This window comes from Amblyomma mixtum, chromosome 5, assembly GCF_055824585.1.
Source record: "Amblyomma mixtum isolate Tamu chromosome 5, ASM5582458v1, whole genome shotgun sequence".
NCBI lineage: Eukaryota > Metazoa > Arthropoda > Arachnida > Ixodida > Ixodidae > Amblyomma > Amblyomma mixtum.
This window is the reverse complement of record NC_143016.1, coordinates 48,974,758-48,995,906: the sequence shown is the minus strand read 5'-3', so window position 1 is coordinate 48,995,906 and position 21,149 is coordinate 48,974,758. Positions and strand designations below refer to the sequence as shown.

The 21,149-nt window shown below is 47.8% G+C and overlaps 1 protein-coding gene across 1 annotated transcript; it reads left to right on the top strand.

Annotated features, from left to right (window-relative positions):
* Nucleotides 1-9,026: 9,026 nt before the first annotated feature.
* Nucleotides 9,027-15,406, top strand: LOC149342059 (uncharacterized). Its single transcript, XM_089546732.1, has 5 exons — nucleotides 9,027-9,140; nucleotides 10,878-11,029; nucleotides 13,850-13,917; nucleotides 14,820-14,903; nucleotides 15,276-15,406. The coding sequence occupies exons 1-5, from the start codon at nucleotides 9,027-9,029 to the stop codon at nucleotides 15,404-15,406; spliced, it is 549 nt and encodes a 182-aa protein (XP_089402858.1).
* Nucleotides 15,407-21,149: the final 5,743 nt, after the last annotated feature.

Here is a 21,149-nt window from a genome sequence, read left to right as displayed (position 1 = left end):
GCTGACAAGGAACCTCTAGTGATCGTTGGGGACTTCAATGCTCCAAGCCTACATTGGGGCTACCACTTTGAGAAGGCCAGAGGACGCAAGCTGGCGGAGCTCATCTCCACACTTCGTCTTACACTCCTCACGGATCCGTGTTGTCCCACACGTGTGGGCAACTCGGTTACGCGAGACACATGCCCTGACCTGACTCTCGTTACGAACACCAGAGACGCTACCTGGGAGAACCTGGGAGAGACTCTTGGTAGCGATCACTGCCTTCTCCGGGTCACTCTTCTGGCGAAGGCGGCTCGCAAAAAGTGGGGCCACACTAAATTGACCGATTGGCATAAGTTTCGAACAAAAGAGATACCTCCCGTGCTCTTATCCGGCGGATATGCGGAGTGGGCAAAGCAATTAGACACAATACAAAGACAACACGTCACGACACTTCAGACCACTGAAGAGATCCCTGCAGTGGACAATCACCTCCTGCACTTGTGGGAGGCTCGCCGGAGTCTTACCAAACGGTGGAAGAAGCAAAAGCTGAATCGCAAACTTAAAGCTCGCATTGTCGACCTCACGGAGCAGGCTGCGGCGTATGCTGCCCAGCTCACCGATTCAAACTGGATAGAGAAGTGTAATTCGGCAGCGCGTCAGATGAGCTCGAGAGGAACATGGCGCTTCTTTCGCAGTCTCATCGACCCCACTCAAACGAGAGGGGAGACGCAAAGACAGCTCCGGCGGGCTTTGCACGGGTACCAAGGTACGACGGCTCAACTCGCGGACACCCTGTGCGACAGATATCTCTGCCGCATAGAGGACCCAGTTGGGCCCGAGTACGAGTACGCGGGAAAGCCGAATCCCGACATTGATGCCCCTTTTGAGTTACACGACCTTAAGGCGGCTTTAGCTAAAATGCGGCGAGGTACGGCTCCGGGTCAGGATCGCATAACAGTCAATCTGTTGGCCAACCTCCCAGATTCGGCCTACCTCCACCTGCTAGGGTACATTAACCAGATTTGGGACGGGCGTCCACTCCCTCCCGAATGGAAGACCTCCTTGGTCACTTTCATCCCTAAGCCAGGCAAGCCAGTGAATACCGACAACCTGAGGCCCATCTCACTAACCTCTTGTGTGGGCAAGCTTATGGAGACGATGGTTAGGGATCGCCTCTCTCCACACATAGAGACCAAGGGCCTCTTTGCAGACACTATGTTCGGGTTCCGACCGCATATGTCTGCGCAGGACGTCCTCCTCCAGTTACACCGCTACATAATACGACCCACTGCCATGCGCCACAACGACAAGGCCATCCTTGCCCTTGATCTTAAGGGGGCCTTTGACAACGTTAGTCATAGCAGCATCTTGGCTAACTTGAGTACCACTGATTGTGGGCGCAAGGCATTCATATATGTAAGAGACTTTCTCTCCAAGCGTCAGGCCTTCCTCAAGATTGAGGATGACGAATACGGACCATACACGATGGGTACACGGGGTACACCCCAAGGGGCGGTCTTGTCGCCACTTCTTTTCAACATTGCCATGATGCAGCTTCCCCACCAATTGGCCCGGGTGGAAGGCATTCATCACGCACTATACGCGGACGACATAACAATTTGGACTACCGAAGGGAGCCTTGGGGAAATGGAGGACCGCCTTCAGCGGGCCGCCACCATAACCGATAGCTACGCTATCGGCTGTGGTCTCCAATGTGCTCCAGCAAAATCGGAACTTCTGCACATCAGATCCGATCCTAAGGACAACACGAGTTTGCAAATCTCTCTGACGGGAGGCCCCATCAAAGAGGTCAGGGAGCTCCGCATACTAGGTCTGTTCATCCATAACAGGCTCAGCCCGGAATCCACTATTGCCAAACTCAAGCGCGTAGGCGAACAGGTCGGACGCATGATCCATCGCGTTTCTAACAAGCGCGGCGGGTTGCGAGGCAGGGACGCGCTTCGGCTCGCCCATGCCTTCGTGACCAGCAGGATCCTCTACTCCGCTCCCTACCTTCGCACTACGAAACAACAAGAAATAAGAATCGACACCATCGTTAGAAAGGCTACAAAGCGAGCACTGGGCCTCCCAGTGGCCACCTCCAATGCTAAGTTGTCGGCGTTGGGGGTGATCAACTCCTACCAGGAGTTACGAGAGGCCCACCTCGTGAACCAATATACGCGACTCTCGCAGACGGCATCCGGGCGCCGCCTGCTAGACCGCTTGCACATCCAACACGAGTGCACTCCAGAGGAGACGTGTCGGATTCCGGAGCTATGGCGTCACAAGCTCTGGGTCCCTCCACTCCCGCGCAACATGGACACACATACACACGAAGGCAGACGAGAGGCGCGCGCTCGGGCCCTCGAACACCAACACGGATCAAAACAGGGTGTATACTACGTTGACGTGGCAGGGCCGTCGCCCAATGGATTCTACACGGCCGCAGTAGTTCACCAGGATCAATGCGTTAACGGGCTCTCCTTTCGAGCTCGAAATTCAGCACAGGCTGAGGAAGTAGCCATTGCGCTTGCCGCCTCGGACTTGAATTCGAAGGTAATCGTGACAGATTCGCGTCGAGCCTGTCAACACTACCTGGCTGGCGAGATTTCACCTTTAGCCTGGAGTATATTAAAGCGCGCAGTGAGGGAATCGGACCCTTCGCCCAAACGCATAGTTTGGACTCCAGGCCATCAGGGCGTTAGAGGTAATGAGGCTGCGGACGCGGCTGCCCGAGCGCTTACCTACCGGGCACCTCACCCAGGCTCTTCCGGCTCGGAGATTGTGCAACCGCTTCTGCGGTTCAGAGAAATTCTGGACGACTATTGCGAACGCCATCGTCTTTTCCCGGTCCCTGCTAAGGGCCTGAGTAAAGCTGATGAGCGAACTCTGAGGCGCTTGCAGACCAACACTCTGTTGTGTCCTGCAATAGTGAAACATTTCGACCCCAAAATTGATGGGCGCTGCCCTCACTGTGGGGAAGTTTCCGATACCTTCCACATGGTTTGGGCCTGTCAAAAGAATCCTTCCCTTCCCCCCAATCCTTCCCCTTCCCGAGAGGCATGGGAGGCAGCCCTGCTCAACTGCTCGGGGCTGGAGTCTCAAAGGGCTCTAGTCCAACGGGCGCGAGTAGCGGCCTCGTCCAGCGGGGTCCCGGACTAAGGACTCCACCTATGTAAAGGGCCATTTTTGGCCTGCAAACTCTCCTGTTGTTTATTAAAAAGTTTTCACCACCACCTTATTCATACTCAAGCCTTGAGCCTTCGTAGCGGAGTGCGAGACGAGCACGCTAACCACTCCTCCCCGCCAGCTCAATAGTAGTAGCCTCTCCGCTTGAAATGTCGAAGGCCCTGGTTCGATTCCCAGCCTCGATGCAGTTTCTTTTTTTAAGTAGTGACGAGGCCGCGGCGACGGCCACCTGCGCTGTGCGTGACGTCACTAGGTTTCGCGCATGCGCAGAAGTGGCAAATCTGGGCTCCGGATCACGCAAAGCGCGGTATTGACTAGCCCAGTGAAGTTTTGGCTTCAAAACCCATGAGAGAAAGCAAGAGAAGAATGCCGTCATGGTCGCCCTCTTAGTACAAAAGCCCAGCGCTGGTTGCAATTTCCTGCAAGGGTAGGGGCAGTGAGCATTCTCACGTGGTATTTGAGGAGTTGCAGTTGGGAGGTTAGGGCTACTAGCACATTCCCACATCATGCTGTATGCTGTCGGGGGTCCTGTGCAAAAGGTGTAAGTTAGGGGTTCAGGGGAGGTGCAGACGAAGGACAGCTTCCTCTCACGAGATTACGCGGTGGGCTTGGTATCACATGCGGCGGCCCTTATTGTGCCCAAGTAAAGCCCAGCACCCTGGTCTAGGGCGAATTTTCCCGTTTTCTTAAAGGTACTCCCGGGCAGCCCGCAGCCGAGGCGCTTGAGGACATCCCAGCTTTGCAGGGTTTCATGCAGGCGCTGTATTTCTATTGGTCACTGCACATCTTAAATGGCATCGACTGCATTCTCCATGCTGAAAGAAATCAGTGCACTCGTGCATGTGCGCGTATTCCTAACCCTACAGCCTACTTCGGTGCGTTGCGTGGAGTCGCGTCCATTTTGCAGTGCTCTTTCCTACTGAGATTCTGGTACTCGACAGATGTGGTAGGTGCGACTCCATTGGACTAAATACTATGTCAATCAAAGGCTGTCGGTCTCTCCCAATCTGCATCTTGTGATGGATAGGCGCTGCACCATAATCATGGCAATGTGGATTTGTTTTGTAGCCGTGCTGGATATAGAGTCTGAGGACTTAGATCCTGTCCTTGTGGAGGATAGGTTGCCCGTTGAGGCGTAAAGACATGAACCCCATGCTACGGTAACAGGAGTGACAGGGAGCGCTGTCATTGCGAGGAGGAGAAGCAGGGTCGGGAATGCCGCGCACTGTAGTGTACGTAGCTTTATATTTGCTCGCCAGAGTTAGTAGCCGCCAGACCGTCAAGAATAGCGTTGTGCGTAAGGATGTTGAAAGCGCGCTTTAGGTCTGGTGGGATGATGGCACGTGCCACCGCTCGGTTAGGATTTTCTACATCACCATGATTGAGCTCTAAGAGAACATCCTGGATAGTTAGTTTATCTCAGAACCTACTTGGAGTATTCGTATGACGTGCTGTACCAGAAATTGCGCCACTCGTTTATTAATTACGTCCTAAGGAGTTTACCGATACACGACGTAGCGGATATCGGCCTATACAAGAACCTCTGTTGACCTGAAAATCTTTATCAGGTGAACATTTTTCGCCTACTGCCAATTCACTTATGTGGTTCTTTTTGACAAATTCACAGCGTTTGCTTTGTAAATCTGGGTTATAACGAAATCTTGATGGGACATTTCTCTTTAAGGGGAGTCGTGAGCCATGGTTTCATCTGACGGGTAATACACCACACGCAGAAGACACATTATCAGTTATTTCGCGCCAACAGCACAAATTGAAATTCACGAAAACACAAATTTAGCCATCAGGCGTTTCAAAAAATATACAGCTCATGTCATAGTTTCAAGGACGCAATCATCGCGGTGATGTGAGTAACAATGCAACTATTCTTTGAGAATGGTAAAGGAGAAAGCGCTGCTAATCGCGTGCCTACACCACGGTTGCACGCGCTATGACGCACAAAGAGAGCCAGGAAATGAAGCAAAACCGTTCTAGCGAACATCCACCGAACCACCGGATGCTGTCCTCGCCGTCTCAGGACGACGTTGTGGTCATATGGTCCAGGAGCGCTTCGAAGGTTCGGCTCAGCCTAAAAAACCGCGATGTGCACGGTATTAGGATCGGGTGAGCGTGGTCGGGCCGGAGAAGAGACGAGGAAGGCGGGAGACGGGGTTGCGAAGAGAAACAAGGGAAAGAGATTTTATACAGGAATATTTACATTATTTACAAAAAGAGAGCCACTGAGAATGAACCTCAGTGAAAGAGAACGTCTTCAGGAGTAAACAGGAGTGCACTGCAGTCCCAAAACAACACCTCGTTAAATAGTCTTCGTATTCCCCAGATCCCTGACTGGGGAATAAACTTCGAAGGATGACGTCCAATCTCATGGGCAGACGTCGACACTGTTGATACCGCCCACGGCAGGGGCGGCGCTGGGCCGTAGGGCTCTCTCGCAGCTCGGTTGATGGGAAAGGGTAGAGGCTCAGTAATTAAACACTGCTGTCTTTCACTCAGCACACCACCACTCTGTCCGTTGACCCGAGGGTCGACACGGCCACGGGACGCCGCCATCGTCGCCGCATCTTCGGCCTTCGGCGGTCTTTGACCTTCGCCGCTGCCACCGTGGTCTCTCGGTCCTGGAAGTTCGCTGCCTTAATCCACTTAGGCAGGAGGGGAGCGCGAGCTGCCTTAATCCACCCAGGCAGGGGGGGGGGGGGGGGGGCATCCCAAACCCGACAACGGACACCGCTCCCGAGCTGGGCAGTCATGGGAGTTCCCGAGGTCATGCGCATGCTCACCAAACTGCCGACAAAAACTTGGCGAACATGTGAAGTGATCTTTCTATTGGGTGCTCATGCTAGCACCCAAATGAAGAGGGTAACGAGTTCTGGGCCCGCGCAGCCTTATGCGTTAAACCGTAGGAAGAGTGGGGGGCCTACAAACTTAAGACGCTGTCGTCACTGCACTTACATTGTCTAACGCACCATCTTATTCAAAGTGAAGTCTAATTTTTCAACCGCTCTGCTAGCTTCATTTCTTACCACATTCTGTCTACTCTTTTACAGTGGAAGGCAAATATGAGCGGAATTTTAACCCTTTACGCTATTCTACAAAAATAGCCTCCCTCGTCCAGACCGTATCTCAAGCGAAACTTTGGCTACCCTTTCTCCTTTCCCCTCTCGCACTTCTTCACTAACATTTTGCATGAAATGTGTGTACAAAGGGTTTACGCCATGCAGTGCCGTTTTAGCATTTTTGCAGAAATTAAGTAATGTGCTTTACTACACAAAACTTCTGCGTGTTGTTAAGACTTAATACAATGACTACTTCGTTTGTTTCGCCAATTACTTTCGTTTATGTAATTCGTTTACGTTGCGATTATTACTTTCAAAAATAAAAGCGGTTTTGGCCGGGTTTTTGTGGGCTAACATTGTTTTATTCCAGAAAATGTAACATATTTAAAGCTGCACGTCCCTCACCAGTCCCAACCTTGGGAAAATCAAATGGCAGCGCCGGATATCCCAGCCGCTTTAGCTCGTTGCAAAGCTATTCATACATTCTATAAACTGTGATCAACTCCGGCTTGACAACACCTAAGGCTGTGTTCTTTATTATCTCACAGATAAAATTGTTTATAAGATGTCTTTAGAAAGATGGAATGTCGACTGATTTTGATGACATTTATACGTTTCCCTTGCTTGCCGAGCACATAATTAACATACTGAAAACCACAGAACTGTCATTTTCCAGCGAACTGATCATACCAACTTAGTGACGTGTAATTCCGCTTTTCACGAACAACTGCACCTTTTTTCGACATAATTTTTAATTTTTAGGCAAGTGTGGAAATTTGTAAGACAATGTTAAGAACATATTGATGGGAGTGGTCAAACTTTTCAATGCGCTGCCAAATCTTGTTTCTAAAATTTGTCCTCGGCTCGCACGGAGTAGCTAGGAGTACAAACAAACGGAATGTGGTGCCTTAGTGCAAAAAATTATGAAGGCAGCTGAAGCATATTCGAAGATACTCTTAAAACCATAACGATGAGAAAGGTAGAATCTCGCGACAAGTAAAAAGTTGTTGCGTTGAAGGTTTGCCCTGCCCACGCACCGAGTAGGTCTACTGTCACAGAAAACAACTAGGTTGCTTATCGGCAAGAAATAGTCGAAAAATACAAGGTGGCCGAGAGGGTATTTGAGAAAATATTGACTGTTAGTTGATGATATGCGAACTATTGCTTTCATAAACTACATCGCGCTGTAAAAATGTGCTTGTCCGAAATGTTTATGTATCATGCGAGATGAAATATCTAGAGAAACGACTCTTTCTCATCGCTTATGCTGTAAGGGGAGGTTAATTTCGGAGTACTGGAACAAAATACAGACAGACCATACCTAGCAGTGAAAAATTATAAGTCCGATACGTGGTTGGTTAAAAACAATCCCGATATTACATGGCGCTAACGGGCACTAACTGGACGGCAAAAAAATTACCCGGAGCTAATTGAGATGCCTTTTGACTACAACAAATCTTATCGACTGTAAGGGATCGGTAGCGTTCGCGGGGGTCATTGGAACGCGGCTGGGGGCACTCAAAGCGGAGCGTCTCCTTTCTTGGAACGCGACCGCTCGCGAACGCGCCGGGAACTACGGGTGTCCACCACCCCGCGGTACCGATTCGCACACGTGCTGGCACGGATGTGTATTTGTGTTTGTTTTATTTTTATTTTGTGGTGGAGGGAATGTTCTTTGCACGTACTGGCACGACCGTGCGTTTGTGTTTGTGGAAAGGGCGTTTTGCCCTACAGAAGCTGGAGGGCTGGCTAGGCTCTTGATAAACCAATCATGTCAACATTGTAACATGATTGGAAGCTACGAAATGTGGGCCGGGCCTTTAGGGCTTTAAAACCGGGCCCCGGAGCTGGAAGCGGGGTTCTGCGCTAATGTGAGATGCTACGCATCTTCGGCAACGCCGAGTAGGGGCCTCCCCTAGTATTAGCCAGTTCCGCCCTTTGGTTGTTTGTCTTTTTGCCGTTGTGCCTGAACTTGTATATTCTGTGTATATTTGTATATAAATCTTCAGTTATTGCCTTTTTCATCCCTGCGTCTGTACTCATCGAGAGACCGTCTCTGACGGGGCACCCCTGGTGCCCCTGGTGCGAAGAGCTTCAGTCTTCCAGTTGGAACCAACCGTCTCCGACGGGGCACCCCTGGTGCAAGGAGAGTAGAAGAACCTGAAATTTACTTCGACCTTACGCCTTTTGCTCTACCAAGAGATGAAAGCTCAAAGTCAACCAGTAGAAACGCTCGTCAGGTGTAGTAGTGGTAGTAGTAGTGTGGTAGTGGTAGTGCTAGTAGTTGTTGTAGTAATAGTAGTAGTCGGTTTTATTTGAAAATAATTATAACAAGAAGGAAAAGTTTTTTGCTAGCGCCGGCCTCTGCCATAGAAGTACCTTAGCAGGGGCAGCGGAAATAAAGTGAGAGCAGGCAGACTGGAGAGATGAAATGAGAGAGGTGAGGGGACAGGCAGAAAGGATAGGGGGGAGAGAGGTACAATATACAAGTATTCTATTTACACTATAGGGCGTCACAGCCACACTCTTGTTTTTGAAAAATGATACTGGAGGTGGAGTGCAATTAGTTCACTGCCTGTGGCAGAAACAAAAAGAAAAGTAGCGTTGCGGCGAATGCAAAAATTTCCTCTACGAGTCTCATCAAAGAAAGCGGTGGTAATGCTGCAGGACGTCAATCTGTACATCTGTGGATCGCAGGTATAAAATCACCTGAGGTGACTCGTTCATGAGTCAAGCGTTACTCGCCATCGAGTAGTAAGGCCTACTGCAGTAGAAACTGCCGAGATGAGGTCACTGTATTTCATAGCCTTAGCAGGTGCTTCTCTCTTGCTGGCGTTGCCTAAAACTCAATGCAAGGCAAACCATCAGCTCCAGGCTGACGTCGTAGATGCATTCAAGGCACGTGAGAGAATTTTTTATCAATTTTACAATGACATATATCGCCAAGTTGCTTCCAAGTGTAGCTCCAGGTTCTAAACGCAATATTGTACCCTTCCCTTTTTGTGTAGGTCAAGCCGTTATCGAACATTGTGGCTTTCATTGTAGAATATTTATTAAGGCGAAAGCCTTACTGGCCCCATCACAAGAAATGCCGTCGGCGTTTGTTAGTATGTACTCGCGGATGGTACAGAAAATCCCAGCGGTAGCAAGGAAATTGGGACGCGCACAGCCACTTTATCGCTGTAATTTCAGTCATACGATTGGTTCGCCTTATATACCCTTCACCCCCCTCACCCTCGACCTTGGGTGATCTCAGGTGGCGCCAGTTTTCTCGACTACAGTCGTAACAAAATTGTGAGCAATCGTTTGTCGTACAGGGTGGTGTCACACCATTTTTCTCTACGGCAGCTTACATTTGCTAGTCCAGTTGAGGGCTAGCTTGCGAGAAGGATTAGAGCCGACAACATATGCACCTTCAATCTTATGCTTTCCGGAACTTCACTACTTTTAAGGCACGGTTGAGATGTCCACCGAGATGACACAGTTACTGCGTCGTATTCTTTCCTGAAAAACCAATTTTCATACTAAAATTGTGGCACAACCCTTGGTCGCACACTGTTGCGGGTGGTGTGACACGATTTCTCGTTCCATATAGCATGCGTTCCTTAGTCTGGAGGCTAGCTCGCGACATGTATTTTACCCGAGTATCCAACTGTTTCACTGGATTGGATTGGAAAACATTTATTCCGTCAGAAATGCAGATGCAGACGGTCCGCGCAAGATGGCCACCAAACCATGGCTGGCGGCTACCTGAGCGGCCCACTCGGTGGCCAAGGCTTGAATGCCCGGGTCCGAGCTGACCAGCACGGCCTCCCATCGCTCAACAGAAGGAATTCGTACTAGATCGTCCGGTGGAGGTTCTTCTTTACATTGCCATAGTATGTGGCCATACGTGGCTGTTTCGCCAAAAAACCTGCACTCGGGGATATAGTCATCCGGGTACATTTTTGATAATAGAAAAGGGGTAAGAAAGGACCTCGTTCGGAGTCTCCTCCAGGTGGTCTCTTGTGCTTTATCCAACGTTTTGTGAGGTGGTGGAAATTTGTGTCTTTCCAATTTGTAATGAGTTGTAATATCATGAAAAGATGCCAGCGCCTCCTTGGAGTAATCCATGGATACGGACGACCCACCGACCCGGTTCACGAAACCTCGAGCCATGTTGTGGGCCGCGGCGGCTGAATTTCTTTGGAGGAGAAATTCTAGAGGCCCGCGTACTGTGCGATGTCAGTGCACGTTAAAGAACCCCAGGTGGTCGAAATTTCAAGAGCCCTTCACTACGGCGTCCCTCATAGCCTGAGTTGCTTCCGGACGTTAAACCCCAACAAACCAAACAAACCAAAAGTCACTGAAGCTGAAGTTATATCTTACGTTGAATAGCAGTTTAATTAAACAGACGGTTTGTAGAAAGTCAGGGTCGCTGCGTCAACTTGTATACCATACTCTGCTCCAAGTATAAAGAAAAAATGCTTGTGTTTGAGCCAAGCTAAAATCGGACACATTTTTGTTTAAGATATTGCTAGGAGAAACTAAGACATCATTACATCTCTCTTACGTACGTAAGGGAGCTCCCCGTTATTTATTAAAACAAGTGAATCACTTGCGTAGCGTTGCAGTAAAATTGTTCTTTTGATGCAGATTTTCCGGGACTACGACTATGGTGTTGCCATGTTCGATATTGACCAGGACGGAGACCTGGACTGCCTGACCACTATGCGTACAGAATTCGATAGCAGCGGCCCAAGTGCGACATACCTGTGGATTTTTGCGGGTGTCAACGGCAAAGAAAAGTAAGAGTGAAGTTCCTGTGCCTTCCTAGACTTGAAAGTGTTACACTGTTTATTTTCAGAGAACCATTCGGGAAGTTGTGATGCAATTTCTCAAGTGCATCTTCTTTGTGATGTGTTTCTGGAAATTTATGCTTCCTGCCAATCCCGTTAACATATAAAATAATTTTACGCATGAGTAATTATATCATTACGCAGTATAATTATGTATAGCCGGCGCTTCTGAGCCGAAGGACGTACTAAAGCTCAAATTTAAGGCCATCACGTGAAAGCGTGAGTGTCCTTTCAGCTATCTGGGGTCCACTTTACTTACAACATGGCCGACACGGATACTCCTTCTTTCAGCATAACTTAAAGCTTAGCCTACTCTTGTGGGTACAATGCGATAGCTTTAACTATTCCTTCCACGCAACTACTCCTACGTCGCCTAAGTTCTACCTACCTGCACATATGAGTGGAAATGGTCACTCTCTACATTATAGATCGCAGAGAGTCCGCTTACCAGACCTGGCGCAGGGCTGCAGCGGTTAAGCGATGAACACTGCCACGTCAGGTAGCTGTTTTAAACAACCTTCGGTGAGCCTTGTGGGACCGAGGTTGCTCTTGAGCATCCGCTCGCGATCAATCATTAATTTGACTGCCACCTACTACGGTTGGCAGCTTTCCACCTGCGGCTGTAAGTAGGCTGCCATGACGTCACAAGGCCACGTGACCTAGGTGGCAGGTGGGCGCTTGCGTTTCCGCTCACAACACCATCGTCGACGACACCATATTTTCTGCAGGCCGGGAGCCTTAATGCTTTCGCTTCGTAACCGATTTAATGTACGGAGCATTTATCTGAAGGATCCCGTTCATGGGAAAACAAGGCCTAGGCGTTGACATGTCGATGGAAGCATTTCACTCACCTGCCAACTAGATCACGTAACCATTACGTGTCAACACATCTTGCGCATCAGATTCCGAGAGAACTGTTCGCCGTGGCAGGTTGCAGTTAAATCAATAATTGGTCGCGAGAGGGTGCACGGGACGAGCAACCTGGGTCTCACACTCGTCATTGGTGGCTGTGTGTAAAGCACGAACTTGACAGTTCGACGGAAGCCCACAGTCCCCAGAAACCAATGGGCATAGTGTCTTTATTTATTATTTTTTATCAATTTTATCGTTTGTCATTTTCATTTTAACACTGCCAAGGTTCGGTTACACAACTCATAGATACACCCGAAAGCAGAGGGTTCGATCCCACCGGTGGCACGGTTGTTTTTGGACAACCTTTGCTGTAGCTCTGTTGGTAGAGCACCCAACTCGAAATTCGTAGATCGTGGGCTTGATCTCACCGGCGGCATGTTTGTTTTTCTTGCTTTTGTTATTCTTTTATTAATGAAATACTACATAAATGATAGAAATAATTAAAACAAAACTTCCATTACGCTCCTTTGTTTCGGAGAAATCTTCCACCCTCACCGTTCGACCACGTTCCTTCGTGGTACTCGCAGTAATACAGGACGCAGTACATCCGCCGCTATGGAGCAGAGTACCACCGGCGAACACGCTCAAGGTTCGGTCCTACTAGACATAAATACTCCCGAAAAAAAGACCCGCAACCGTAGCTCAGTTGGTAGAGCGCCGGATGCGAAAAATGAAGGTTGTGGCATCGGATCCCGCAGGCGGCATGGTCGTTTTTCCTCGCTTTTTTTCTTGTGTTCATATTGATCTTTTAATAATGAAAGACTACAAAATTGATAAAAATAATAAAAACTACCCTCTCTTTGCACCTTCGTTTCGATGTCTGTTTGTTTCCGTCGTGGATCTCATAACGAGCACCTCGGCCATTCCCGTGTTAACAAGAAAGTTGCGGTTTAATGACTTTCCGTAATCTATAAGTGTAAGTACAGAATGACCAATTTCGCACATATGAGCCTACAGCCAAATCCTAAGAGACAGGAGTACTTGAGCGAAGATCGCCGCTCATAGTTTCAACATCTATATTACTTTAAGCTTCTTTGTATCTACAACGCATGAATTTTATTCATGATTAAATCGGCAGATCTTCATCGAATATTTTACGAAATGTTGGAGCAATCTAAAGAAACGAAGGTCAAAGCCTTAAAGTCGATTTTGATATGAATCCTCTCGTGTACTTTATGGAAAGCCACATTGAAGATGATAACTTATTTACATCGAGAGCCGATTTCTTGAGGTTTTGCAGGGCACTTAGTAATCCGCCCACACCGCATTCCGGGGGATATTTCTAATTCCTCCTGCGAGAAAAAAGGAAGAGGAAATTGTGTTTGTTGTTAAGATTGTACGTTACAAAATCTTGATGGCATGTGTACATAAGTTGATTTAGTCGAAGTTTGTAAAACAAACAATCTCTAGAGGGAAGTCAATGAGCTAAAATAGGTGATGTTCGAAATGTGAGAAAGGAACACGTACAGGTCCCTAAAGGTCGCCTGTGAAAGGTAACCTGTTCTGTGGTGACACTGCTGTACGAAGCCCACCACGCCTTTTCATCGCCAGACCAGCTTTCATCGAAACTTGAACAAAGCTGATAAAATCACTGTGCCATTACAACATCGACGCCTTGCTTCCATCGATCGTGTTCAGTCATTGCTTACAGCTGATCAAATGTGAGAACAGTAGCTACTAATCACTCATGCCAAATATGTTCTTGTGTTCCTGGTAGAAAAACGAAATCAGGAGTAAAGCAGCATATGTAAACTCTGGAGAAAAAAATCTCTTCAAACAGCCTCTGGACATGTCAAAAAAGAACACGTTTATCAACGCAAAATGATATATGTCAAACCGTTCCTTCCTGTTTTTCAGAAGAAACGCAACCTTTCATGTCAGGCCAGGGTCAGCGCCTAACAAGCCTGTGTTCACGATCGGCGACGGTAAATATGAGAAATCATCAAAAAAATCGAGCTGAATCATAGGTCGTGCCACCGCTCTTGTTGCTTTTGTTTATCCTACTTTTCAGCTATCTCCCATTCAGCCCCTAGAGAAATGGAGGTGGACGACGATTAGAGCTAACAGGTTACTAATTTAGGAAATTTCGTTTTGCATGTGCCTATGACTATTAATATAATCAAACGTTGCGTATTTATACGCTAGTTATGGCGGGTAAATATCAGTCAGGTTTTACCGCTGTTGAAAAACCATTGGCAGCTTATTTGCACTCGACTTCTTGTATAAAACCACATGACAAACGGAAGGTATACTTGAAGCGAAAGTTTTTTCTTATCCCATATACAAAGTTTGTATTAAACTTACCGTCATTGAAAAACCATTGGCAGCTTGTTTACACTCGACTTCTAGTATAAAACCACATCAGAAACGGAAGATGTACTTGAACCGGATGTTTTTTGTTTTGCCATATAAAAAGTTTGTATTAAACTCTGCTCAATTTTTTCTCAGACACTGCCTCCCAGCAGATAAACATAGGGCGATATCTTTACTGCACAATAAATTTGTGGTGTTATATCGTCGTTTTGGAGCCATTACGTAGCGTGAGCTGCGCAACATTTATCTTAGAATCCATTATGCGTACGTAAAAAAAAAATAGGACATACTGAAAAAAAAACCTTGCAAAAGATACATCTAACGAAAGTCATGCGGCAGTGGTACATGTTTACCGTTAACCTACAGAATTTCTTAACCTTCATGTTTTTTTCCATAGTTGTAGTTTCCTATCAGTACTGTGTCGGGTCTGCGTTGATTTTAAGCTTTCAGCGTCAGGAGGGTACACCGTGAAAGACCATGAGACATTCAGCCAGCTTTTCTGTTTATATTCCAGATGGCCCTGAGCAGGCAGCGAACTTCGTCTACGCAGACTACAAGTCGTGCACTGTTGCTGAGATTCCATTCGAAGGTGTGCAAGGTAAACACAAAGAAGCTTGCACTTGGTTAATGACTGCAAACGTTTTGCTTTTCTTTTATTTGAAAGATACATCGCTCAATTGTGAACAAAAATTTCAGTGGACCAAGCACACGATTCGCTCTAGAAAGGAGGTGGTGTTCTTCTGAAGCTGAGGCCATAAGAGTGGCCCGCTATAACAACTACTGCCGCGGTGTCCTTTTATAATAAAGGCATTCAGTTATCTAAATTATCAGCTCTGTATTAACTGTATGTTGGGCTTGGTTTCTGTACGCCGCACGAATAAACCTTACTAAAGTTATATAATGCATAAGTTCTGTACTTTCTGCATATCCTGCTGCATATCCACATGAGTATTCTTTGATACCGTTCCAGAGTGCATGCTGTGGGTGAGCAAGGATGTCGTAGACAATGTCCCGCAGGAGTGTGTAGTCCAGTATGAAGACAACTGCGACGTGGAACATGTAGCATACGACAAAGACACCTGTAGTCAGCTTGGCGCCTAAACTTACGCTGTGCAAAAACTGGCTTCTGAAGAATACTGAAGCTGAACTGGCCGTATTGTGCACTCATCAGAGAAAATAAAATGTCGCTGCAATCTAAACTGCGTCCCCAGGCTTCCGTTCTCATGCGAAACAATTACTGAGTGTGTGCCCACAGGCAAGGACGTGTACTTATTCAGCTAATAGTGACTGGCAAGCTGGGCGCATGCGTGCAGGAGCGCAAGGGCTGTTTGCCGTCTTTTTTGTTAGGCACGATTGGCACATACACATATACGTTCGTGAAGATGGTACACGCACCTTGAGCAATTAGTCATGTATAGTAGCGCTTTCTCTCCATATCGATGTTGCAAGGAGTGTTTTAGATCTGTTCACAAAGGGGTATAAAAAGGCGTTCTGGTATGAAAGTATAATGACGGCAATTAAAATCAGTTTTCTAAATTCATTTTTGAAATGAACGGAAAAGAACAACTTAGGGTATTAGGTGCGAAGACAGACTGAGGTCAATGAGTGTTGCGATCTCGTCTACGTGCACAAAAAGGCCCTCATCTTCACTATACTTGTCTGTTCAATGAAATTGTCACGTAAGCACAAGCACAGGACGCACCAGAGGTGGCAGCGTAAGTAAGTGAGCGGAGAATTACAGAGGAATAAAGCCCGGGATACATGCGACGTTTTTTTAGACGACATTCGTGCGGCAGAAAACGTCGCGGCGGGGCGACGCCCGGCTGGAGATATAAGGAGCGTAGAAGCGGCGGTGCGCCGCGCGTATCCCTCAACGCGAAAGCAAATGTGATCAACAAGTGGCAAACACCGCTATGCAAGGAGGTCTATGAGAACAGCGACGCTGACCATTCTGTTAAAATTAGAAAATTTTCACTTAGACACCACTGTACAAATTTTAGCACGCGCGCTTAAGTGTCTATAAAGATATGCGTGCTCGAATGCACGCCGTCGCGTACTTTTGGACGCCCGCTCAGCCGCGGACCCCAGCGGCTGCGGTTGTCTTCGACACATTCGCTTCAGGAAGGAAGCGCAGGCATTCCGTTCAAGATTCGGCCATGTTCTCCAAAAAAAAAAAAAAAGCGACATTTCAAGTCTGATGAAGCGCTTATTTTCACGACAATAACATTTCCGTGCCAAAAACACTGCGTAGCTTGTCGGCCATGGCAGTCATGTTGGCGACGGCAGGCAGAGGACCGGAAGAGCGGGCTTTCTGCACTGCTATTCGCTCGCTTCAGCCGCCGCTTCTGGTCTCACCGGACGCCGCGCGTCAAAATCTAGGCGGACTTGATCGGCGGCGGCGGGCGTTTTTCTCGACGCCGGGCGTCAAATCTGCGCCGTCGGTCGAAAATCGCATCAAAAACCCTCCATGTATTCCGGGCTTAACAGAGAAATATAGCGAACTGAGTGCACTTAGTTGCACACGCTCTTGTATCGTTTGCGTTGACATGGGTGCGCCCTGTAATGAGTACAAGGATCGATAACGATATTCGAACCTGTAGTATAGTGCAAATAAGAAAACGACAACTCGTTGTTTAGCATTGCTAAGCACGATGTAGTGTTGCGAAAGCACGGTTTTTTGCAAGTGGACAAAGCCGCCTCATACCTGAACGCGCGATTGAAATGTCCACTGATCCAGGGATGCGCCTCTTCGAGTTTTCCATTTTCAAGGCTAATTTACTCAATGTACGCCGGCGGAATAATCACTTTCTCATGTTTCTACAGCAATGTCGTCAACGCCAACCCGTCCTGTATTGCTCTACTGCCATGTTACTATCATAACTTTGAACAAACCAACTCTCTATCACTACCATCTCTCTGTCACTACCGCCACATAGCTCAAGGAGCGTATATTAGTTAATAGTTGTATTAGTTAGAAGAAGAAGACTATGTGCAGGGCACAGCGCAAGAGTGTGCTTCAGTTTAACACGAGGCGTGGTCGGCTGTGGCGACAGCCTGGTGCTCTCATCCAGTGGACAGAGATGTTGATCTCCGCAGTTCGTGTCCTGAGTGACTTAGCAAGGCATTGTCATCAGCGAATCGCAGATTACTAAGGTATTCTTCATTCACTGTTATCTTCAACTGTTCCCAATAAAGGCCTCTGAATGCCTCCTATAAAGAGCCCGTGAATAGTATTGGTGATATCGTATATCCCTCCCTGGCTCTCCTTTCCTGACACTCTTTCTTATTGGAATTCTATTATTATGTTTAAGGAAGACTGTGGTAGCTGTTCACCGGCTATAGATATCTTCCATAATTTTTGCATAAGGCTGTTCTACACGCACTTCACGATCTCCAAAACTCTTCAAAACACAACTTGCAGCAGTAGGAACAGCCTACTAAGTTCATATTGCGAGGATTTTGCCGCAAATAAAGCATTCAGCAACCGTCTCTCCTTAACTCCTAATCTCCTAATTTGCTATAACCAACCTCTAAACTGTCAAACTCCAAAAGGCGGTTGGTAAATCCTGATACATTCTAAGTACAGCGATGACAAAAAGAAGCTTGAGAGAGGGTCTGATGGCCGCTAATAGGAAACAACCCACTAAACTGTCGGCTCTTTTTCAATACATTTAGGTGTAACGGGTATTGAATTTCCTGAAACTTTGTCGCAGAATATGTAGACGGGTTGCGTGTAATGCTTCGGGTGCTCTGGTGGTTACCCTAGACTTTATTATATTGAGCCAACAGGAACAGGTATAGTGTTGAAAGAAAAGCACTATGTGAGGCGGCCGAGCTGTGTTCTGGGCAACAGATCTGGTGTAGAAGGTGACTGCTGTGGCAGGAGCTTGCGGAGGGATTTCTGTGACTGAGTAGCGCGTGAGGACACTACATGAACGTGCAGTGTTAAGAAAGCGACCGCATATATGAAAGCGAAAACGTAATCATGACATCGTAGGTCCAATATAACATCAGAAAACTTCTCTGAAATATTTATTTACATGTTTTCTTTTCAGGAGTAACCTCAGCTTTTATCACCATGTCAACGGTCACGGCGACAGCAGCGCCACCACCTCTAGCTTACGCTACAGATCGGTGTTGGTCTGTAAGAGGGAGCCTAAATTTATGGACTCGGATTGGCAACTATGTGTTTCGTTTTAACTTGTGGGCCCGATAAATTTTTTCACGCTGTATTGGCTCTAATTAGCGTCACCGTTATTATGGTTATAAGAGCAGGAATCTCATAATCAAAACTCCAGGGGACACTTACGCTCCCTCTTAAAGGTAGGACGCGATAGCTTTAAGGGTTATTTTAATATATGCAGAATTGGTCTCTCTCTGCTTAAAATTCATGCTGACGCAGTCGTACAGCGGTTAAGCGATGCGCCATTGCCCTTCTATGGCAGGGGCTGCTACCGCTGAGGATTTTGCGACTTGACTTGCTCTGCCCTAGCAGCCTCTCGCGACCGTTCATAATTTTAACTGCCATCTGCCATGATACGCACTTTGCTCGCAACCCCATGGGCCGCTCTTGATGACGCCACAAGGTTGCGTGACATAGGCGGCCGGCCTCTTTCCTACGTTGCTTCTCTGGAGATTTTTCGTGAATTATTCCCTAAGTCAACGATACCGACACCGGTGTGCGTGCGTGCGTGTGCCTGTGTGTGTGCGCGTGCGTGCGTGCGTGCGTGCGCGTGCGTGCGTGCGTGTGTTCGTGTGTGTGTGTGAAAATATGGCGTCGGCATAAAGCTTGGCAGGTGGCAGTTACCCAGTTAAATTAATGTATGATCGCGCGAGGCTTCTTTGGAAGAGTAACCTGAAAACGCAAGTCTCAGGACAGCGCATTGAATGTTTTCATCTGCGCCTGATCATCTGTGTGTTGTGTGTCGTCTGTTGCGGCGCATAAATAATATTAGAAAGGAGTACAAATCACCGCGGTCTATGTAGCATAAGCATTCGCATGCTTAAGTACGCTAAACGCATGCATTTTGGGGGAAGTTATGTCACGTGTCACATTCGCACGTTTAGTTCATCGTAGTTCAGCGTATGCAAATGGACACGCAACGATAAGTTCAGATTGGGGGTACCATCTGGTTGTTGAAACGAGAACCATTTTGGTAAAACAAATTTAACGCTCCTCTTAAGCCTATAAGAAGCAGAGTGCTCAAAGAAGACAAAGCAAAGCCCAAGCCCGGTGGCCACTTATTTTCGGGCCCCAAATTCAACACGAGCAGAGGAAGTCGCAATAGCTCTCGCTGCCGCCGATCTAAAATCGAGAACGGTTATCACAGACTCTCGCCGGGCCTGTGAACATTATCTTGCATGCGAAATATCACCTCTTGCCTCCGGAATTCTAAGACGCGCTCCCGCCGATCCAACTCGCACAAAATTGATCTGGGCCCCTGGCCACCAGGGTCTACGAGGCAATGAGGCCGCTCATGCGGCCGCCCGCTCACACATCGGGCTCCTCATCCTAGCTCTCCTGGCTCAGAAGCTCATAAACGGCTTCTGCGGTCCCGCGAAATCCTAATTCATTATTGAGAGAGCCACCGTTTCTACCCGGCACCTGCCAAGGGGCTGAGTAAGGCGGAGGAGCGAACTCTGCGGCGCCTGCAGACAGGAACTCTTCTCTGTCCTGCCATAGCAAAACACTTCGATCCGAACATAGATGGGCGCTGCCCGCACTGTGGAGAGATCTGCGATATCTTTCACATGGTGTGGGCATGTATTCAGAATCCTCACCTTGTCTCTTCCCCCACCCCCACCCGAAAGGCATGGGACATGACTGCCCTCCTCAACTGCTCCAGACTGGAGTCCCAAAGGGCTCTAGTAAAGCGGGCGCGAGACGGGGCCTCGTCGTGCGGTGTCCCGGACTAAGGATACCGATCATGCAGCAGGGTTTTCTGACCCTCAAACTCTCTAAGTATTAAAGTTTTTCACCACCACCACCACTTATGTATGGCCGGTGTACGCATTTTAAACGGCATTAACAACGACGCATCCGGTCCGAAGCGAGGAGAATGGAGGAAGGATTCGAGAGGCCTGCTTCGAAGGACGCGACCATTTTGAAAACGAAATCGTAGCGTACGCAAGGTCGACGTAAGCTCGTATTTAATAGAAACGTGCAGTATTCCTTCTCCTTAAATACTTGTTGGCACGCGTACGCTGTGATGCACATTATTTTTTTGACGCACGCTATCCCATATGCTCATGTTGTACTGGCACTACAGTCTAGCAGCGTCGGAACATCGCGCATGCACTCGTCGCAGCTTTCGTACTGCTGCGATTAACCACTGAGATTGAGCATACTTGGGCCGAGCCCACATGTGCTCGGGTATCCGCGTTGTTGTACCTCACCACAATCTGCACGTTTCACATTTCCTGTCGGGAATACAAGATCTTCCACCCCGCGGAGGGTTCATTTGCCGCTTCTACGAATGTTTCAGCTGATGTGACAACTATCGCTGTGTCTGCGCTGTTTTACAACCTCTCGTAGACGACAGTGGTATTATGATCTCATTTCTAGTAAACCAATTTAGAAAAAAACTTTCCACGGATCCAGGTGGCCTTAGTGGCCCTTATATAAAACACTGTTGTCTAGGAAAGTGGTTTCGAAATGTTTTGCTAAATTATCTTTCTTAAATGGGTTGAATACTAGGAACACTTTAGTGAACACGAAAATCATATCTTATGAGAAGAAAAGCAAAAGCTATTCTGACATTACAGCAGCGGAGTATTTGACGGCTATTGCATTTCGCGACTTGCGGTCTCTGCGAATCAGCCCAACAGCAAATGGTCTGTAATA